Source organism: Scyliorhinus canicula, chromosome 5 (assembly GCF_902713615.1).
Source record: "Scyliorhinus canicula chromosome 5, sScyCan1.1, whole genome shotgun sequence".
NCBI lineage: Eukaryota > Metazoa > Chordata > Chondrichthyes > Carcharhiniformes > Scyliorhinidae > Scyliorhinus > Scyliorhinus canicula.
In genome coordinates, this window is record NC_052150.1 from 232,224,912 (window position 1) to 232,246,725 (window position 21,814).

Sequence of the window (21,814 nt, forward strand, 5' to 3'; positions counted from 1 at the left end):
ATCTTGGTGTCCTCTTACATCAGCCACTGAAAGTAAGGGGGCAGGTACAGCAGGCAGTAAAGAAGGCAAATGGTATGTTGGCCTTCATAGCTAGAGGATTTGAGTAGAGGAATAGGGATGTCTTGCTGTAATTGGCATTGGTGAAGCCACACCTGGAGTATTGTGTGCCGGTTTGGTCTCCTTATCTGAGGAAGGATGTTCTTGCTATGGAGGGAGTGCAGCGAAGGTTTACCAGGCTGATTCCTGGGATGGTAGGACTGTCATATGAGGAGAGACTCTAAGTCGGTTAGGATTATATTCATTGGCGTTTAGAAGAGTGAGAGAGGATCTCATAGAAACATAAAATTTCATGGTGGCACAGTGGTTAGCACTGCTGCCTCACGGTCAAAGAGGCACAATTCAACACAATTTGGATCAAAAGGGCGTGAGAGATGAGTATCTTCACAGCTGAAGAAGTGGTTCTCGGGGCACGAAGTGTTGAAATCCACCAGTTGGGGCAGCACGGTGGCGCAGTGGGTTAGCACTGCTGCCTCACGGCGCCGAGGTCCCAGGTTCGATCCCGGCTCTGGGTCACTGTCCGTGTGGAGTTTGCACATTCTCCCTGTGTTTGTGTGGGTTTCGTTCCCCACAACCCAAAGATGTGCAGGGTAGGTGGATTGGCCACGCTAAACTGCCCCTTAATTGGAAAAAATTTATAAATTTATTTTTTTTAAATCCACCCGTTGGATCGGCCCTCTATAGTTTGTGCTTTCAGTTAGAACCTGCAGGCTGTACAATTTCCTCAGGGGAGTCATTTTCACTTGAATGATATCCACCAGATTGGCTCAGAATTCTCTGCCTGAGAATTTAAAAGAGGATTTTCCTCGCAAACACTTGTCTGCACCTTGAGCAGGCTTCCTGGCTACAGGGTATAGAGAAAGGAAAAGGCTTTTACTTCCAGATCTTTAGAGGTCTCCGGAGAGAGCTATATCAGCACTGCCATCCTCTGCTTTTCAAATAGAGGTTAGGCTTTCACTGACCTGGCCACAGAGACTGCTTGCAGTCTTTTAATCAGAAATTAAATGCCAGCCTTAACTGATAGAGAGAAGGTTCAAACCCATGTCCTTGCTGCTCTGCTGATCGAAACAGAACTGAAGACAAAATGGAATCTGCCTTTGCTAGAATGTTCTGGAACTCCTTCAACCAATCAGAATACAAAAACAGCAAGCCCCAGGATTCCAGAGGAGCCGATTGGCTGCTAGCCAAGTCCATCAAAATGTGACATAACTGGACTATGCCACATAACACACTGTTCATCTCCGTGTGGCCATGGCGGAGGACCACAGCGGCCGACGCAGAAGAATAGAGTGCCCCCATTGCACAGGCCTGCGCGTGGATCGATGGGCCCCGATGCCAGGCCACCATGGCGGCACCTCCCAGGGCCAGATTCGCCCCCGCCGATTCTCCGACCCGGTGGGGGATCGGAGAATCCTGCCCCATTTTCCTTAAAAGTAGGCAGGAAGAAACTTTTCTCCTTGGTGGAGGGCTCAATGACCAGGGGCCATAGATTTAAGGTAAGGGGCAGGATGTTTAGAGGGGATGTGAGGAAAAACCTTTTCACCCAGAGGGTGGTGGGAGTCTGGAACTTGGTGCCTGAAATGGTGTTGGAGGCAAAGACCCTCACAACATTTCAGAAGGATTTGGATGCTCACTTGTGATCCCAGGGCAGACACAGCTATGGGCCAAGTGCTGGGAAATGGGATTAGAATAGTTAGGTGGTTGTTTTTGACTGGCGCAGACACGATGGGCCGAAGGGTCTTGCTGTGATGTAATGATTCTATGAGTCTATAACCTGAAGAATAATTAGGGAGGGACAATAAACTCTGGCCCAGCCAGCAACATGCACATCCCATGAATGAATGAATGAATGGGAAGCCATGTTGTCGATACCCAATTATCACACATCCTTTATTATTGATTCCAGTATTTTCCCTGGGACTGATGTCAAGCTAATAGCTCTGTAGTTTTCTATTTGTTTTCTTCCTTTCCTAAATGATGGGATTACTGTTTCTACTTTCCAGAGCTCTGCAGGGAAGCCAGTAGCACTATTGTACATATACTGAAATTCAACCTCTCCATGACGGTGCGCCCATTCAGTATTATACATCATCGGGAGAGTGGCGCAGTGGGTAGCATTGCTGCCTCACGGCACCGAGGGCCCAGGTTCTACCCCGGCTCTGGGTCATTGTCCGTATGGAGTTTGAACATTCTCCCCTGTCTTTGTGGGTCTCACCCCCACAGCCCAAAGATCTGCAGGTTAGGTGGATTGGCCATGCTAAATTGCCCCTTAATTGGGGGAAAAAAAGAATTGGTTACTCTAAATTGGAAAAAAAACATTAACCATCATCAGGCAGATCGCATTTCAAACCCAATGCACTAGTCACTGTGTGGTTGATAAACATCTGTGCTTGTGATCTGCCTGTGCCCTCCCTGGTCAGACTGCTGAGAAATACTGTCTTCAGCTACACCTCACAGTTGTAAAGACAGTTTTTGCAGTCTCATTTTGACATCCCAAATGAAATGTTTGCTGCAAGCTGTCTGACCCTGAATTGACACTTAGCACACTGATCATCCTCTCGTCCTCCTTTCATTGTCCGTTCAGTATCAATTGTAATATTGCATTTATATTCACACCCTGCACTTTGTTTTAGTATCTGGAACCAGAAATATTTTGGTCTGTTCTTCCGCAAACCGGTTTCAGCGTCCGTTTACAACCTCCAGTGTTAAGGATGCTGTGTCTGTGCTATTTGAGTAATTAGAAATTGAACTGGAATGGAGCAGTCTGTACAAGCTGTAGGAAGATTTCATTAACTCTCTGCTAAGATTGTATTTTCCTTCCGACAGGAGGCTGTAGCAGGGGCCGCAGTGCTTGGTGTTAGTGGTCTCTCGGCTCCAGGTCTGGTTACTCCTGCACTTACCCTCGCACAGCCGCTGGGAGCGTTACCACAGGCTGTTATGGCAGCACAAGCTCCAGGGGTTATAACAGGTCAGTAATATATCAAGGTTCTCAAAACTAAAGAATAGACATCATAGCTCTCTTTTTTGGAATGCTTTGCTCCTCATCTCCTCTGTCAACCTGTTCTATTTGATTTGGTTCTTGCCTGAAGTGTTCACCAGACCTGAATTTCTCACCCCCTTTTCTGTCTCCGGCGTGACTAAGACGCCTGTTTATTTTTTTGACTCCCTTACCTTTCATTCTTTTGGTACCTTGGATGTACTTGAAGCATCTCTTTGTTAAAGGAAGAATGCCAGGCTACAGAATGTCGGGCTCAATTGTGCTTTTTAATAAACATTTTAATGAGGTGGGCCCCCCCAGCTGACGATTAATTTTCTGCACAGAAGTCGACGAACGGTTGCCACCTCCGGGAGGAGATTCAATTGTAAGGGGAACAGAGAACAGACAGGCGTTTCTGTGGCTGCAAAAGAGACTCGAGGATGGTGTGTTGCCTCCCTGGTGCCAGGGTCAGGGATGTCACTGAATTGCTGTCGGGCAAATTGTAGGGGGAAGGCAACAGATAGAACATACAGTGCAGAAGGAGGCCATTTGACCCATCAAGTCCACACCGACCCACTTATAGCCTCACTTCCACCCTATTCCCATAACCCAGTGACCCCCACCTAACATTTTAAACACTTGGGGGCAATTTATCATGGCCAATCCACCTAACCTGCACGTCTTTGGACTCTGGGAGGAACTCGTGGTACAGATTGGTACTAACGATATCGGCAGAAAAAGAGATGAGCTCCTACAAGCAGTATTGGGGAGCTTGGAAGTAGTTAAGAAATAGGACCCAGAAGGTAGTAATCTCTGGGTTAATTCCGGTGCCACGTGCCAGTGAGCATAGAAAAGGTTAGTCCAAATGAATGCATGGATGGAGAAATGGTGCGGGAGGGAGGCCTTTCGATTTCCAGGACACTACACCGTGGGGAGGGTGGGCCTTGTACAAGGTGGATGGTTTTCATCTGAAGCGAAATGGGACCGTGGGTAGTTTGCTACTGCTGTTGGGGAGGGTTTCAGCTAACTTGACAAGAGAGGGGGCAGGACGGTCCTGGACTTACTTTTTGGTGATGAAGCTGGACAAGTGGTTGAAGTATGAATTGGGGAGGGTTTTGCAGACGGTGATCATAACTCCGTTAGATTCAAGATTGGGATGGAAACGGACAAGGATGGGCCTCAGATCAAGGTTCTGAACTGGGGGGGTCAATTTTAATACAATCAGATATGATTTGGCCAGAGTGGCCTGGGAGCAGACACTTTTTGGCAGAACAGTGGGACGTATTCAAGAAGGAAATGGGGAGAGTACAGGGCCAGCACGCTCCAATCCAGAAACAGGGTGGGACCAACTAATCCAGTGATCCAATATACAGCATTGGATCAGGAGAAAAAGGGAGGCTTATGGCAGATACCGCGGGCTCAGAACAGCAGAGGCCCTGGAAAGGTATTGAATGTGCAAGAGGGAACTTAAAAAGGAAATTAGGAGAGCAAAAAGGGGGCATGAAAGGACACTAGCAGGTCAAATAAAGGAAAATACGAAGTTGTTTTGCAAATACATTAAGGGTTAGTGGGAGTGCGAATGTGGTCCCATTATTTAAGGGTTATAGCGGGGCGGCATGCACAGTGGTTAGCACTGGGACTGAGGACCCGGGTTTGAATCATGTTTTGAGCATGTGAGCAGGTGTGTGGATGAGGGTAGTGCAGTTCATGTAGTTTACATAGATTTCAGCAAAGCCTTTGACAAGGCCCCACGTAGGAGACAACGAAGGCAAATGCACATGCGATACAGGGGAATCTGATCAGGTGGATAAGGAATCAAAATTGGCTAGCTGTTGGGGTGGCAGAGTGGTTAGTACTGCTGCCCCACGACGCCAGGGACCAGTGTTTGATTTCGACCTCGGGTGACTCAGTGTGGAGTTTGTACTTTCTCCCCGTCTGTGTGGATTTCCTCCCGGATGTTCCGGTTTCTTACAGTCGAAAAACGTGCAGGTTAGGTAGATTGGCCATGATAAATTGCCCTAATTGTTTCCAAAAGGTGAGGTGGGGTTATGGGGAAATGGTGGGGATTGGGCTTTGTAGGGTCGGTGCAGACTTGATGGGCCAAATGGCTTCCTTCTGAACTGTAGGCATTCTATGATTCTATGAGAGAATCTATCTCCACTTGGAGAGGGAAGGTTTGATCAGGAATAGTCAGCATGGCCTTGTCAGAGGGAGGTCATGCCTAACAAATTTGATTGAATTTTTTCAGCATGTGACATGTAGTTTACAGGGATTTCAGCAAAGCCTTTGACAAGGCCCCACATGGGAGACTTATAAAGAAAGCTAATGTACATGGGATCCAGGGGAACTTGATAAGGTGGATTCAAAGCTGGCTGAGCTGTAGGAGGCAGAGGGTGGTAACAGACGGCTGCTTTAGTGACTGGAAGCCAGTGTCCAGTGGGGAACACCGGGATCTGGAATTTAATACTGAGAAGTGTGAGGTGTTACATCATGGAAGGAGCAATTTAACAAGGAAGTATTCAATGAATGGCACCACAATGGGCAGTTCCGAGGAACAAAGGGACCATGGCATGTTTGTAAATGGATCTCTGAAGGCAGAAAGGCAGGTTAATAGGATGATGAAAAAGGCATATGAGACACTTGCCTTTATCAATTGTGGCATAGATTACAAAAGCAAGGAAGCCGAGTTGGACAGTTGAAGTACTGTGCAATTCTGGTCGCCACATTATAGGAAGGATGTGATTGTACTGGAGGGGGTGCAGAGGAGATTCACCAGGATGTTGCTGGGATGGAACGTTTCAGTTATGAAGAGAGGTTGGATAGGCTTGGGTTGTTTTCTCTGGAGCAGAGAAGACCGAGGGGTGACCTGATTGAGGTATCCAGGGTTATCATAGAATTTACAGTGCAGAAGGAGGCCGTTCGGCCAATCGAGTCTGCACCTGCTCCTGGAAAGAGCACCCTACCCAAGGTTAACACCTCCACCCTATCCCCATAACCCCATAACCCAGCAACCCAGTAACCCCACCCAACACTAAGGGCAATTTTGGACACTAAGGGCAATTTATCATGGCCAATCCACCTGACCTGCACATCTTTGGACTGTGGGAGGAAACCGGAGCACCCGGAGGAAACCCACACAGACACGGGGAGGATGTGCAGACTCCACACAGACAGTGGCCCAAGCCGGAATCGAACCTGGGACCCTGGAGCTGTGAAGCGATTGTGCTATCCACAATGCTACCGTGCTGCCCCACGGTTATGAGGGGCATTTACAGGGTGGATAGGGAGCAGCTGTTCCCCTCAGTTGAAGGGTCGGTTACCAGGGTGTACACGTTCAAGGTGAGGGGTGGGAGGTTCAGGGGGATTTGAGGAAAAACGGTTTTACCCAGAGGGTGGTGACGGTCTGGAACGCACTGCCTGGGAGGGTAGTAGAGGTGGGTTGCCTCACATTCTTTAAAAAGTACCTGGATGAATACTTGGCACATTGTAACATTCGAGGCTGTGGCCAAGTGCTAGCAAGTGGGATTAGGAGGCAGGTTTGGTGCCTTTCCTGCAGCGGTGCAGACTCGATGGGCCGAAGGGCCTTTTCTGCACTGTGGTATTCTGTGATTCCATGATTCTGTTAAAGAGTAATTTTCAATTCCTCTCTGACTATCCTCCTGTGGCCAATGTGGTTCCATTATTCAAGAAGGGGGGAAGGAATAAACCAGGAAACTACAGGCCAGACAGTCTAACCTCTGGTGGGGAAACTATTGGAAGCAATTCTGAGAGACAGAATTAATCTGCATTTGGAGAGGCCGGGATTAATCAGGAACAGTCAGCATGGGTTTGTTAAGGGGAAGTCATGTCTGACCAACTTGATTGAGTTGTTTTGAAGAGGTGACCAGGTGTGTAGATGAGGGAAATGCATTTGACGTAGTTGACTTGGACTTCAGCAAGGCTTTTGATAAGGTTCCACACGGGAGATTGATGGCGAAATTAAGAGCCCGTGGCATACAAGAAAATTTGGCAAATTGGATCCCGAATTGGCTGAGTGGCAGGAAGCAGAGGGTGATGGTCGAGGGGTGTTTTTCTGACTGGAAGCCTGTGTCCATTGGGGTCCCACAGGAATCAGTGTTGGGGTACTTGCTGTTTATGCGTTATATAAGTTGCTTAGATATGAATGTAGGAGGATTGATCAGTAAGCTTACGATGATACGAAAATTGGTGGGGTGGTAAATATTGAGTATAGCCTTCGATTACAGGATTTGATTTATTGTCACATGTACCGAAGTACAATGAATAATATTTTTCTGCGCCCAAGGGAATGTACACAGCACGTACATAGTGGACAAAAATAGAATAATCGACAAAAGTACATTGACAAATGGTACATCGGCAAACAGTAATTGGTTACAGTGCGGAACAAGGAGCCAAACAAAGCAAATACATGAGCAAAAGCAGCATAGGGCGTCGTGAATAGTGTTCTTATCGCGACCAGATCAATCCGAGGGGGAGTCGTTGAGGAGTCTTCTAGCTGTGGGGAATGTCTGGATGTGTGAGTCTTCAACATCTTCTGCCTGATGGAAGGGTCTGGAAGAAGGCAAAGCCTGGGTGGGAGGGGTCTCTGACAATGCTACCAACGCCGATAAGCTCACTTTTATCCACATTATACTGCATCTGCCATGCATATGCCCACTCACTCAGCCTGTCCAAATCCTGCTGAAGCATCTCTGCATCCTCCTCACCACTCACCCTCCCACTCACTTGATCCACTTTGTCTCATCTCATTCCCTAGAATCAGATAATGCTTTATTCCTCATTTGACCAAAAAGATGACTGGTAGAGATAATACTTTGGAACGCAGTTCTTTGTCCTTCGTTCATACCTTCGTAAGACATAGGAGCAGAATTAGGCCATTTGGCCCATCGAGTCTATTCTGTCATTCTATGACGGCTGATCACATCATGGTCTTAACTCCACTATCCTGCCCATTTTCCACAACCCCTTCAACCCATTACCAATTAAAAATCTGTCTAACTCCTTAAATTTACTCACAGTCCCAGCATTCACCGTACTCTGGGGTAGCGAATGTTTTAAATTTGTTAGCTCTTATTCTAAGACTATGACCGTCATCACTGTCCAGTGTATTTTAGGATGAGTAAAGTGCCCTGTTTAACTACGATACAGTAGTCCCCCGTTATACCGCGCTCCGCAATACCGCGGTTCGCGATATACCGCGGGGGGGGCTGATGGACCCCGACTGTCAGTTGTGTCAATTTCAGCGGCCGGCTCCGGAGAAGGAAGCTGCTCTCACTGAAATAATCAGCCGGCCGCTGAAATTGACACTGCCCGCTGCTCTCTCCCTCCAATCCAACTTTTAAGTTTTAATGTTTCTGATTGGAGGGAGAGAGCAGCCGGCAGTGTCAATTTCAGCGGCCAGCTGATTGTTTCAGTGAGAGAGCAGCTTCCCTCTCCGGATCAAAGTGAGCCGTCCGCTGAAATTGACACTGCCCGCTGCTCTCTCCATACAATCAGAAACATTAAAACTTTGATCCAGAGAGGGAAGCTGCTCTCACTGAAACAATCAGCTGGCCGCTGAAATTGACACTGCCGAGGGGGGGGCGGGTGTTGGGGGGGAGAAGAGGGGGGGCGGGTGTTGGGGGGGAGAAGAGGGGGGGCGGGTGTTGGGGGGGGAGAAGAGGGGGGGCGGGTGTTGGGGGGGGAGAAGAGGGGGGGCGGGTGTTGGGGGGGGGAGAAGAGGGGGGGGGGGGGTGGGGGGGAGAAGAGGGGGGGCGGGTGTTGGGGGGGGAGAAGAGGGGGGGCGGGTGTTGGGGGGAGAAGAGGGGGGGCGGGTGTTGGGGGGGGAGAAGAGGGGGGGCGGGTGTTGGGGGGGAGAAGAGGGGGGGCGGGTGTTGGGGGGGGAGAAGAGGGGGGGCGGGTGTTGGGGGGAGAAGAGGGGGGGCGGGTGTTGGGGGGAGAAGAGGGGGGCGGGTGTTGGGGGGGAGAAGAGGGGGGGCGGGTGTTGGGGGGGAGAAGAGGGGGGGCGGGGTGTTGGGGGGGAGAATAGGGGGGGCGGGTGTTGGGGGGGAGAAGAGGGGGGGCGGGTGTTGGGGGGGAGAAGAGGGGGGGGCGGGTGTTGGGGGGGAGAAGAGGGGGGGCGGGTGTTGGGGGGGAGAAGAGGGGGGGCGGGTGTTGGGGGGGAGAAGAGGGGGGGCGGGTGTTGGGGGGGGGAGAAGAGGGGGGGCGGGTGTTGGGGGGGGGAGAAGAGGGGGGGGCGGGTGTTGGGGGGGGAGAAGAGGGGGGGCGGGTGTTGGGGGGGAGAAGAGGGGGGGCGGGGTGTTGGGGGGAGGGGAGGGGGGGCGGGTGTTGGGGGGGGGGAGAAGAGGGGGGGCGGGTGTTGGGGGGAGAGGAGGGGGGGCGGGTGTTGGGGGGGGAGAGGAGGGGGGGCGGGTGTGGGGGGGACCCCCCTGCGGGTGTGGGGGGGACCCCCCTGCGGGTGTGGGGGGGACCCCCCCTACGGGTGTGGGGGGGACCCCCCCCTGCGGGTGTGGGGGGGGACCCCCCCCTGCGGGTGTGGGGGGAGACCCCCCCCTGCGGGTGTGGGGGGAGACCCCCCCCCCTGCGGGTGTGGGGGGAGACCCCCCTGCGGGTGTTGGGGGAGAGAGGAGGGCCCTGCGGGTGTTGGGGGACGGGAGGGGGGGAGAGGGGGCGAGCCGGAGGGTGTGAGGTGGGGGGAGGGGAGAGGAGGAGACAGAGCCCAGTGGGTGTTGGGGGAGAGGAGGAGACAGAGCCCAGTGGGTGTTGGGGGAGAGGGGGCGAGCCGGAGGGTGTGGGGGGAGAGGGGTCTAGTTGGAGGATGTGGGGGCGAACCGGAGGGTGTGGGGGGAGAGGGGGCGAGCCGGAGGGTGTGGGGGGAGAGGGGTCTAGGTGGAGGATGTGGGGGGAGAGGGGGCAAGCCGGAGGAAAAAAAAAGAAATTGACACTGCCCGCTGCTCTCTCCCTCCAATCAGAAACATTAAAACTTAAAAGTTGGATTGGAGGGAGAGAGCAGAGGGCAGTGTCAATTTCAGCGGCCGGCTGATTGTTTCAGTGAGAGAGCAGCTTCCCTCTGCGGATCAAAGTGAGCCGGCCGCTGAAATTTTAATTGGATCCACGATGGGGGTTTTAAATTTATTTTAAAATCTATGCTAGCGCTTCCCATTGTGAGTCTACGGGGGTCTGACCTCTCCCCCCGCCCCCCGTAGACTCACAATGGGAAGCGCTAGCATAGATTTTAAAATAAATTTAAAACCCCCATCGTGGATATCCACGGCTCGGTTACAACGCGGGTGGGGGTCTTGGACCCCAACACCCGCGTTATAAAGGGGGACTACTGTATAACTTTTGCACCTCTGTAATTTCCTTGCAGAAATGGTCCTTCACAGCTTTCACACTGGTTAATGGCCTATAGAATGCACCTGAAGTTGTAATGATACTTCCGTTGCTCCTTAACTCTTAACAAAAAATGGCTTGTGTCCTTGACTCCTCCAGGTCATCCTCCCTCTCTCCGGCACGGTGACAATCCTCCATTATTGATACTGTGCCCCCCCCCCCCCCCCTTCTTTGCATACTTACTTATCCCCCCCCGCCCCCCCCCCCTCCCCCCCCCCCCCCCCCCCCCCCCCCCCCCCCCCCCCCCCCCCCCCCCCCCCCCCCCCCCCCCCCCCCCCCCCCCCTTCTTTGCATACTTACTTATCCGGACACCTTGCATCCGAGAATATTTACTGCGCTGCCTTCCCTATTTTTAACCAGGTCTCTCTTCACCATAATATCATTTTCCCACGTGACTACCTGTACCTTACCAACCATATTCGCTAAATTCTGGAGAGTTGTTGAGTGTGTAATTGATGAAGAGCATTGTGCATTTTTGGGGTCATGTTGTTGTTTATAATGTTTATGCTGAGCCAGTTTAGCTCATTTGGCTGGACATCTGGGGCGGCATTCTCCCCTACCCGGCGTGACGGAGGGTCCCGGAGTAGGGGAGTGGCGCCAACCACTCAGTGGTCGGGCCTCCCCAAAGGTGGGGGAATTCTCCCCACCTTTGGGGGCCAGCCCCATGCCGGAACGGTTGGCACCAGAAGACTGGCGCAAAAAACCGGCGCCCCCGGCAGCATGGCTGGCCGAAAGGCCGAAATGGCTGGCTGGTCGGCGCATGCGCCGGCGGTAACGTCAGCTGCCGCTGACGTCACCACCGGCGCATGCGGAATGTGGGTTTCCCTTCCGCTTCCGCCATGGCGGAGGCCGTGGCGGCCGCGGAAGAGAAATAGTGCCCCCAGGGCACTGGCCCGGAGTCTGAGCGGGGGGCCCCGATCGCGGGCCTGGCCACCGTGGGGGCACCCTCCGGGGTCCGATCGCCCTCCGCCCCCCCCAGGACCCCGGGGGCCCGTTCGTGCCGCTGATCCCGCCGTTAGAGGTGGTTCAAACCTCGGCGGCGGGAGAGGCCTCCCAGCGGCGGGACTTCGGCCCATCCGGGCCAGAGAATCACCGCAGGGGCCTCGCCGGTCAGAGTGGCGAGATTCCCGCCACCGCCAATTCCCGGGCGGCGGAGAATCTCTGCCACGGCGGGGGCCGGATTTTCGGCGACCCCAGGCGATTCTCCGACCCTACTGGGGGTCGGAGAATTTCGCCCCTGGTTTGTGATGCAGAGCAAGGCTAGCGCTTTGCGTTCAATTTCTGTCTGACTTGAGGTGATTCATGAAGGCCCTGCCTTGCAACCTTGCCCCTTGCCTGAGGTGTGTTAAATCACCACCAGTCGGCTCTCCCCCCTCGGGGGAAAGCAATCTCTGGTCATCTGGCACTGTGGTGACTTTACCTTTTTTACTGTATGCTGAGCTAGGGGGAAACTTAGCTTCTCTGTGGCTGCAATTATAACATGAGGCTCCTGTCTTCCAGGTGTGACCCCAACCCGTCCAACAGTGTCACTGCCAGTCACTATCCCACAGGTAGGAGTGGTTAACCCTGTCCTGGCCACGCCACCTACAGCTGGCACTGCTACAGAAGTCAAGAAGGAAGATGAGGAGAAGTTGCTGGATACTGAACGGCTGGAAATGCTGAGCGAGCAGGAGCACATGAGCATTTCAGGGAGTAATGCACGACACATGGTGATGCAGAAGTTGCTCCGCAAGCAGGAGGTAAGAGGTAGCCATTAAATCTGAGGTACAGGGTCCAAGTAGGGAATGCTTTGCTGTAAGCTTTTTAAAAATAAATTGAGACCCACACAGACAAGGGGAGTGACCCGTGTCCAGGATCGACCCCGGCTCCTTGGCGCCGTGAAGCAATAGTGCTACCACTGCGCCACCATGCCGCCCTAGCTTTGCTTTTCTATGATGCAGAAATCGATAAGGGGACATGAACATACAATTAGAGTCGGGCTGTGAATGCTGAGGTTCAATTTGGAGCTTTCATGATTCAAATGTTTTTTGCCAAGAGTATCAAGGGACATGGATTAAAGACTGGAATATTGAGTTGATTTACAGGTCAGCTAATTGAATGGTGAAGCAGGCTTAGGGGGCTGAATGGCCTCCTCCTAATAATAATAACAATAATAATTGCTTATTGTCACAAGTAGGCTTCAATGAAGTTACTATGAAATGCCCCTAGTCGCCACATTCCGGCGCCTGTTGGGGGTATGAGTAAGTTTAAGATATGTTGGTAATAGAAACGTAGAAAAAATAGGAGCAGGAGGAGGGGGCCATTCAGTCCTTCGGGCCCCATTCCACCATTCATTATCATCATGGCTGATCATTCAACTCAATAGCCTAATCCCGCTTTCCCCCCTATCCTTCGATCCCCTTCACCCTAATTGCAAATCTAACTGCTTCTTGAAAACATACAATGTTTTGAACTCAACTACTTCCTGTGGTAACTAATTCATCAGCCTCACCACTCTTTGGGTGAAGAAATTTCTCCTCATTCTGCCCTAAACGGTCTACCCCGTATCCACAGACTGTGACCCCTGGTTCTGGACTGGGCCACCAATTGGAACATCCTCCCTGAATCCACCCTGTCCATTCCTGTTAGAATTTTATAGGTTTCTATGAGATGCCCCCTCATTCTTCTGAACTCCAGCGAATGCAATCCTAACTGATTCAATCTCTCCTCATATGACAGTCCCGCCATCCCAGGAATCAGTCTGGTAACCCTTCGCTGCCCTCCCTCGAGGGCAAGAACATCCTTCCTCAGATAAGGAGACCAAAACTGCACACAATATTCCAGGTGCGAGCTCACCAAGGCCCTGTATAACTACAGCAATGATGTGGCAATGCCGGCATTGGACCGGAGTGAGCACAGTAAGAAGTCTTACAACAGGTTAAAGTTCAACAGGTTTGTTTGGAATCACTAGCTTTCGGAGCGCAGCTCCTTCATCACTCACCTCATAAAGGAGCAGCACTCCAAAAGCTAGTGATTCCAAACAAACCTGTTGAACTTTAACCTGTTGTAAAACTTCTTACTAATTGCAGCAAGACATCCCTACTCCTGTACTCAAATCCTCTCGCAATGAAGGCCAGCATGCCATTTGTCGTCTTTGCCCCCTGCGGCACCTGCATGCTTAGTTAGGGCACTTGAGAGTTACAAGTTAGCCAGGAAGGACCTAAAGGGAGAGTTAAGAAGAGCGAGGAGAGGGCACGAAAAGTCGTTGGCGGATAGGATCAAGGAAAATCCTACGGCTTTCTATAGGTACATCAGGAACAAAAGAATGACTCGAGTAAGATTAGGGCCAATCAAGGATAGTAGTGGAAAGTTGTGTGTGGAATCAGAGGAGATAGGGGAAGCGTTAAATGGATATTTTTCGTCAGTGTTTACACTGGAGAAAGACAATGTTGTCGAGGAGAACATTCAGGTTCAGTCGACCAGGCTAGATGGAATTGAGGTTCAAAAGGAGGAGGTGTTAGCAATTTTGGAAAATGTCAAAATAGATAAGTCCCCATGGCCAGATGGGATTTATCCTAGGATTCTCTGGGAAGCCAGGGAGGAGATTGCAGAGCCTTTGTCCTTGATCTTTATGTCGTCTTTGTCGACAGGAATAGTGCCGGAAGACTGGAGGATAGCAAATGTTGTCCCCTTGTTCAAGAAGGGGAGTAGAGACAACCCTGGTAATTATAGACCTATGAGCCTTACTTCAGTTGTGGGTAAAATGTTGGAAAAGGTTATAAGAGATAGGGTTTATAATCATCTTGAAAAGAACAAGTTGATTAGCGATAGTCAACACGGTTTTGTGAAGGGTAGGTCATGCCTCACAAACCTTATTGAGTTTTTTGAGAAGGTGACCAAACCGGTGGATCAGGGTAAAGCTGTTGATGTGGTGTATATGGATTTCAGTAAGGCGTTTGATCAGGTTCCCCACGGTAGGCTATTGCAGAAAATAAGGAAGTATGGAATTGAAGGTGATTTAGCGGTTTGGATCAGTAATTGGCTAGCTGAAAGAAGACAGAGGGTGGTGGTTGATGGCAAATGTTCATCCTGGAGTTCAGTTACTAGTGGTGTATCGCAAGGATCTGTTTTGGGGCCACTGCTGTTTGTCATTTTTATAAATGACCTGGAAGAGGGTGTAGAAGGATGGGTTAGTAAATTTGCAGATGACACGAAGGTCGGTGGAGTTGTGGATAGTGCTGAAGGATGTTATAGGATACAGAGGGACATAGATAAGCTGCAGAGCTGGGCTGAGAGATGGCAGATGGAGTTTAATGCGGAAAAGTGTGAGGTGGTTCACTTTGGAAGGAGTAACAGGAATGCAGAGTACTGGGCTAATGGCAAGATTCTTGGTAGTGTAGACGAACAGAGAGATCTCGGCATCCAGGTACATAAATCCCTGAAAGTTGCCACCCAGGTTAATAGGGCTGTTAAGAAGGCATATGGTGTGCTAGCCTTTATAAGCAGGGGGATTGAGTTTCGGAACCACAAGGTCATGCTGCAGCTGTACATAACTCTGGTGCGGCCGCACCTGGAGTACTGCGTGCAGTTCTGGTCACCACATTATAGGAAGGATGTGGAAGCTTTGGAAAGGGTTCAGAGGAGATTTACTAGGATGTTGCCTGGTATGGAGGGAAGGTCTTACGAGGAAAGGTCAGGGAATTGAGGTTGTTTTCGTTAGAGAGGAGAAGGCTGAGAGGTGACTTAATAGAGACATATAAGATAGAGGGTTAGATAGGGTGGACAGTGAGAGTCTTTTTCCTCGGATGGTGATGACCAACACGAGGGGACATATCTTTAAATTGAGGGGTGATAGATATAGGACAGATATCAGAGGCAGTTTCTTTACTCAGAGAGTAGTAGGGGTGTGGAACGCCCTGCCTGCAACAGTAGTAGATTCGCCAACTTTAAGGGCATTTAAGTGGTCACTGGAAATGTTGATTCCTGGTTAATTTGCTGTCAGTCTAGATTCAATAAAATCTGAGATGGATTTGCAGGTATCATATCATTTAATAATAACTAACTTGCAAGGCTGACTCAATCCATAGGACCTCAGGACACACACACTGTCTTCTGAGAGCCCAGAATAAAGAGAGAGAGTATACAAAGAAACTTCTGCTGATATATTCAAAATCACAGTAAGATTCACATATAAGCTTCCCGTTGGTCATTCTATACACCTCCTGACCTGGCCCTATATCCTAATTGGTCACTTTGCATTGTAACCCCAGCATCCTTTTCACCATGCTCACCACGAGGCAAAGCTCCCCTCCATCCCTTTGTTCTCTGTCTGTGAACACATTACCCTCAGGGTCCTACGGTCCACCCACTTCGTTTGTTCACTTCCTCATTCCCTCCTTTTATCATTTCATGATAACCCATCATTCCTAGCTGTAGTTATGGCCCCTCAACTAAGAAAACTTATTGCTGCACTTCTAAATCCTACTGCAGCACCTCATCGGCCGCTGCATGCTCGTAGATCCTAACAGTCAAGACTCTAGGGGCAGCTATCTGTTCCACGGCACCCTGCATTTTACCCATCACGTATTTAAGGATGATCGTGCCCACAAAGATGCAGGCGAGATAGTCAAGAGCATAACGGTTCTGCATGACAACCAACCTGAGTTGAGATAATTCCCTGGTTATTGCCCCGAGGGCCCCTAAGGTCTCGTTTGCCAGGATGGTAAGGCCGCAAATACGGCTGAGACTGACCGACGCGCCAATTTATGGTGCAGTATCCACTCAGTGGGGCAGGGGACTGTGGTGGGGACTAGAGTCCCGATAGCAATTTGGCGGGGAAATGGGGGTGACAAAACATTGGTCGCTGTACCATTAAAGAAAAAGTAGTATCCTTGCTCCGTGTTCAGGCTAGCATCACAATCAGTATATAGATTGAGCAGGGAACCCCCAGTAGCCCATTTCATCCAGCTTCGGAACGCCCATTCGGGCCTCATAGCAATGCGGAATGCCCTAAACTCAACAGTGATATGAGAGACATTCGCCCAGCTACAAAGGAGCTGGATGCCTAGCGTCAACGGGACACAAGTGGCATTGTAACAGGCACATTGACCTGATGTCAGGGTTATGCAACACTTTGGATCAGTACAAGTGGAGAACAGACATGTTATATTCATTTTCATCTCTACCAGCAAACAGCCGTACCTCTCACTGCTGAAACAATTCTCGTATGACCGGGAGTCTCTATTGGGAGTGAAGTGGCTAGGTATATATGCCCTCCACCGTTGAAGCTTATCCTAGTGAGAGTGGGAATTATCCCGAGGAAGGGGAAGGCGAATAGCCGGTAGGGCCGAACCTGGATCGTAAGGAAGAGTAACTTGCGCGGGCGGTGGCTCGGAACTCTGACAATGAACCACAGTTTGGGGAGTGCCCCAAAGCGGTGAAACAGAAAATAACCTAGACACAGATGTGGGGTTTGGGTAGCAGACAACCCTCCCCTGGCCATACAAGCGGTGGTAAATCTAGAAGAGATTCATACCGTCCAGGTTTCCCTCATTCCGGGTCCAAAATAAATTAAGTACATTTCCTGATAACCTACGTCTGGTTGTACCTCCCCCTTACACAGCCCTTCCTCTGTCTAGTCCCTCTTTCTCTCTCACAACCTCTTCCTACCCCCTCCTCATAGTCTGATTTTACCTGTAAGGCATCAAGGTTAACACATCCAAAATCAAATTTACATATACTCCAAAAACAAGGCAATATCCATGCAGTCTTCCCTTCCAATCGTTGGGACATAGGTCAGATAGGCTTCAGATGGTTTCACAGGTCGGCGCAACATCGAGGGCCGAAGGGCCCGTACTGCGCTGTAGTGTTCTATGTTCTATGCTTACCTTCAGTGACTGGTGTACGAGGACACCCAGGTCTCATTGTAAATTCCCCTCTCCTAATTAAAAGCAAATTACTGCGGATGCTGGAATCTGGAACAAAGGAGAAAATGCTGGAAAATCTCAGCAGGTCTGGCATCATCTGTAAGGAGAGAAAACGTTTGAAGTCCAATGACTCATTGGACTCGAAATGTTAGCTCTTTTCTCTCCCTAGAGATGCTGCCAGACATGCTGAGATTTTCCAGCATTTTCTCTTTTGCCCCTCTGCTAATTTATGGCCATTCAAATAATAGTCTGCCTTCCTGTTTTTGCTTCCAAAGTGGATAACCTCACATGTATCCAAATTATACTGCATCTGCCATTCATTTGCCCACTCACTCAACTTGCCCAAATCACACTAGAGCATCTCTGCATCCTCCTCACAGCTCCCCCACCAATCTGTGTCATCTGCAAATTTAGAGATATGACATTTGATTCCCTCATATAAATAATTAATATATATTGTGAATAGCTGGGGTCCCAGCACCGATCCCTGTGGTACCACACTAGTCACTTTCTGTCAAATTGAAAAAGACCCATTAATTCCTACTCTTTGTTTCCTGTCTGCCAACCAGTTTTCTATCCATCTCAATACACTGCCCCCCCAATCTCATGCGCTTTAATTTTACACACTAATCTTTAATGCGGGACTTTGTCAAACGCCTTCTGAAAGTCCAGGTACACCACATCCACTGGCTCCCCCTCCAACTCTACTAGTTACATCCTCTTAAGAATTCCAGTACATTTGTCACGTATGATTTTCCCTTTATAAATCCATGCTGACTCCTGCCACTGTTTTCCAAGTGCTCTGCTATAAAATCTTTGATAATGGATTCTAGAATTTTCCCCACTACTGACATCAGACCTTACTGGTCTATAATTCCCTGCTTTCTCTCGACCTCCATTTTTAAATAGTGGAGTTACATTAGCCACCCTCCAATCTGCAGGAACTGTTCCAGAATCTATAGAATCCTGGAAGGTGACCACCAATGGCATCCACTATTTCTCAAGCCACCTCCTTCAGTATCCTGGGATGTAGATTATCAGGCCCTGGGCATTTATCAACCTTCAATCCTATCAATTTTCCCAACATCATTTCTCTATTGATCTCCTTCAGTTCCTCCCTCTCATTCATCCCTGCGTTCCCCAACATTTCTGGTATCTGATTTGTGTCCACATTTGTGAAGACAGAACCAAAGTCTGTATTTAGTTGCTCAGTCATTTCTTGGTCCCTTATTATACATTCCCCTGTTTCTGACTGTAAGGGACAAAAAATTTGTCTTCACCAATTTTTTTCTCTTTTACATATAGAAATTATTAGTCAGTTTTTATGTTCCCGGCGAGCTTACTTTGTACTCTATTTTCCCCTTCTTAATCAATCCTTGGTCCTCCTTATGCTGAATTCCAAACAGCTCCCAATCCCAGACCTGTTGTTTTTCTTGGCAAATCTGTATGCTACTTCCTTGGATTGAATACTATCCCTAATTTCCCTTGTGAGCCATGGATTGGCCATCTTTCTTGTTTTACTTTTGTGCCAGACAGGAATGAACAGTTGCTGTAGTTCCCCCATGTGCTCCTTGAATGTTTGCCATTGCCTATCCAGTGTCATCCCTTGAAGTAACTCTTCCCAATCTATCACGCCTCACTCAACTCACGCCTCATATCTTCATAGTTTCCTTTGTTAAGATTCAGCACCATAGCCTCCAAATCAACTACTTCACTCTCCATCTTGATAAAAAATTCTATCATGTTATGGTCGCTCATCCCCAAGGGGTCTCGTGCAGCCAGATTGGCAGTGATTCCCTTCGCATTACACAGTACCCAGTCTAAGATGGCCTGCTCTCTAGTTGGTTCCTCCACATATTGGGCAAGAAAACCATTCCGTATACACTCCAGGAATTCCTCCTCTACGGCATTGTGGCTAGCTTGATTTGCCCAATCTATATGTGGATTAAAATCACCGATAATAACAGTTGTTCCTTTATCACATGCGTCTCTAATTTCCTGTTTAATACCATTCCCAACAATATCACTGCAGTTTAGGGGTCTATGTATGATGCCCACAATGTTTTTGCCCCTTGCTGTTTAACCTCGGCTCTACCCATACAGATTCCACATTGTCGTTGCTAATATTCTCCTTCACTATTCCGTTAACTTCCTCCTTAACCAGCAATACAATCCCACCGCCTTTTCCTTTTTGTCTGTCTTTCCTAAATACTGAGTACCCCTGGGTATTCAGTTCCCATCCCTGGTCACCCTGCAGCCATGTCTCCGTAATCCTGACTATACTCTACCTGTTCATGTTTATTGGTGCAATCCAACTTTCCCACTCCAAGTTCATCCACTTTATTGTGAATGCTTCGCACGTTAAGGCACAAAGCCTTTAAGCTTGTCTTTTTAACATTGCTAGTCCCGCTCCCAATGTTTTTCACTATGGCCCTGTTTGAATCTGGCTCTTTGTTTCTCTGCCTATCACTTTTCGTATTCCCCTTTCTGTCTTTTTGTTTTTGTCCTTATTTCCTCCTCCTTTGACTCCTTGCATAGGTTGCCATGCCCCTGTCATATTAGTTTAAACCTTCTCCAACCACTCTAGTAAATACTCCCCCTAGGACATCAGTGCCGGTCCTGCCCAGGTATAACCCATCCAGTTTGTACAGGTCCCAATGCCCCAGGAATCTGAAACCCTCCCCCTGTCACCATCTCTTCAGCCACGTATTTATCTGATATATCCTGCTATTTCTATCCTGCTAGTAATACAAAGGTATTGTGGCCTTGTGCAATGCCACCTTTAGAGTGGAGTCCATACAGACAATAACTGGACCTTTTTCCCTTTTTCAGTCCACAGTCATGGTCTTGCGGAACATGGTCGGTCCCGAGGACATAGATGACGACCTGGAGGGCGAAGTGACGGAGGAATGTGGTAAATTTGGGGCTGTGAATCGTGTGATCATCTACCAGGAAAAGCAGGGCGAGGAGGAGGACGCAGAGGTGATTGTCAAAATCTTTGTGGAGTTCTCCTTAGCTTCGGAGATGCACAAAGCCATCCAGGCTCTTAATGGGCGCTGGTTCGGAGGACGAAAAGTTATTGCGGAGATATATGACCAGGATCGGTTTGATAACAGTGACCTTTCTGCATGAACTCTGCTCATGAACTAACTACAGCTAAAGAAACTTGCATTCTGTCATGCGTTTGGATCGGATATTCAGGGACCTGATCCAACGCCTCATGTCTGAACATGTGTCCTGACCTGGGAATCTTGGATGGATGCAGACGGATCCAGTGCATTTCTACTCGTGAAGTGATAAGATGCTTTTTTTTTTTTGCTTACCTGTTCTAGTGTGCAGTTGCTCCATTCAGTAGCCACACTTAGTGGGTAAGAGTGCAGATTTGTAGCTGTGTAGAACAGCCTGGGAATTCTGATCCGTACATGTCAGGCTGGGTCACATTTCTTTCTGGTTAGTCCCATTTCTGAGTACTTCACTTGTTCGATGGTTCAGCTGCTGATCCCTGCCAGTGGGGAATAACGGAGTTTCGAGATTTAAGGTCCCAATTATATTGAACCCGTGGATTTAGACTGGGTTCAGAGTGGCAGGGGTTTAATGAGGTAACTGCCTACACTGTTACACTTGAAGTCCCTGGGGGCAGGAGTTGGGGTTTTATTCTCTCTAAGCTGGCTCTTGATCTGGAACTAACCTGGCTGCTCAGCCCACTCTTCAGAATGGTTAAACTCTGCAATTTTTTTTTATTTTTAAATGTGTTAACTGTATTGTAGGAAAGTTAAAACCGTTTCCATTTCTAATAAAATTATATAAAGAAAACCAACTTGCTTAGACACCTCTTGTCTGGTATTAGAATCTGCCACATTTCATTAACTTTTAATTTCACAGCTGGCCAACTGGTTATCTACAAAATGACACCGTCGCACAGCTGGTGGAATATCGTCAAGCAGCTGGTTGGGTTAAACTCTTGCTATTACTGGTGGAATGGTGTTATTTTAAGTTATTACCCAATAGTTCTCAAATCCTTAAAATTCTGAAAGGGAATAGTTAATATACTGACTTCTCTAATGTTTCTCTGAACCAATAATATCTGATTAACATCCTAAATAGTGCCTGGTGTTCCCAGCCAGAACTCTGGTGCAACAACTAAGAAATGTACATCTGAACAATATTGGTAGGAAATAATGTGGCACCTGTTGAAGAAAACACCATGAAACCTCTCCAAAATGGCAATGACCTTTAGGAACAATGTCCAGAGGAGCTTTTGGAGATGCAGCCTTTCCAATGGACCAGTTCCTCAGCTATGCATTAATCTGCCAATGGACGTTCGGCCTCGGCCAATCACAGGTCGAGTAGTGTGTTGATTGAAGCTGGCAGTGAACAATGTGATAAGGTAATGTCCAATCATCCAGGCCGCAACCAGGCCTCCCACAACCACTTAGAACCTGTCAGCTATTTGCCATTTTGT

At 49.1% G+C, this 21,814-nt stretch overlaps 1 protein-coding gene across 2 annotated transcripts in view; it reads left to right on the plus strand.

Annotated features, from left to right (window-relative positions):
* Nucleotides 1-21,170, plus strand: part of LOC119966674 (poly(U)-binding-splicing factor PUF60) — a 98,030-nt gene extending 76,860 nt beyond the window's left edge. For both annotated transcript variants that reach the window (XM_038798733.1, XM_038798732.1), the window contains 3 exons: nt 2,884-3,025; nt 11,948-12,186; nt 20,185-21,170. In XM_038798733.1, coding sequence (XP_038654661.1) covers nt 2,884-3,025; nt 11,948-12,186; nt 20,185-20,484 — 681 coding nt within the window. In that variant the 3' untranslated portion in view covers nt 20,485-21,170. The remainder of the gene's footprint in view (nt 1-2,883; nt 3,026-11,947; nt 12,187-20,184) is intronic.
* The last annotated feature ends 644 nt before the right edge of the window (nt 21,171-21,814 follow it).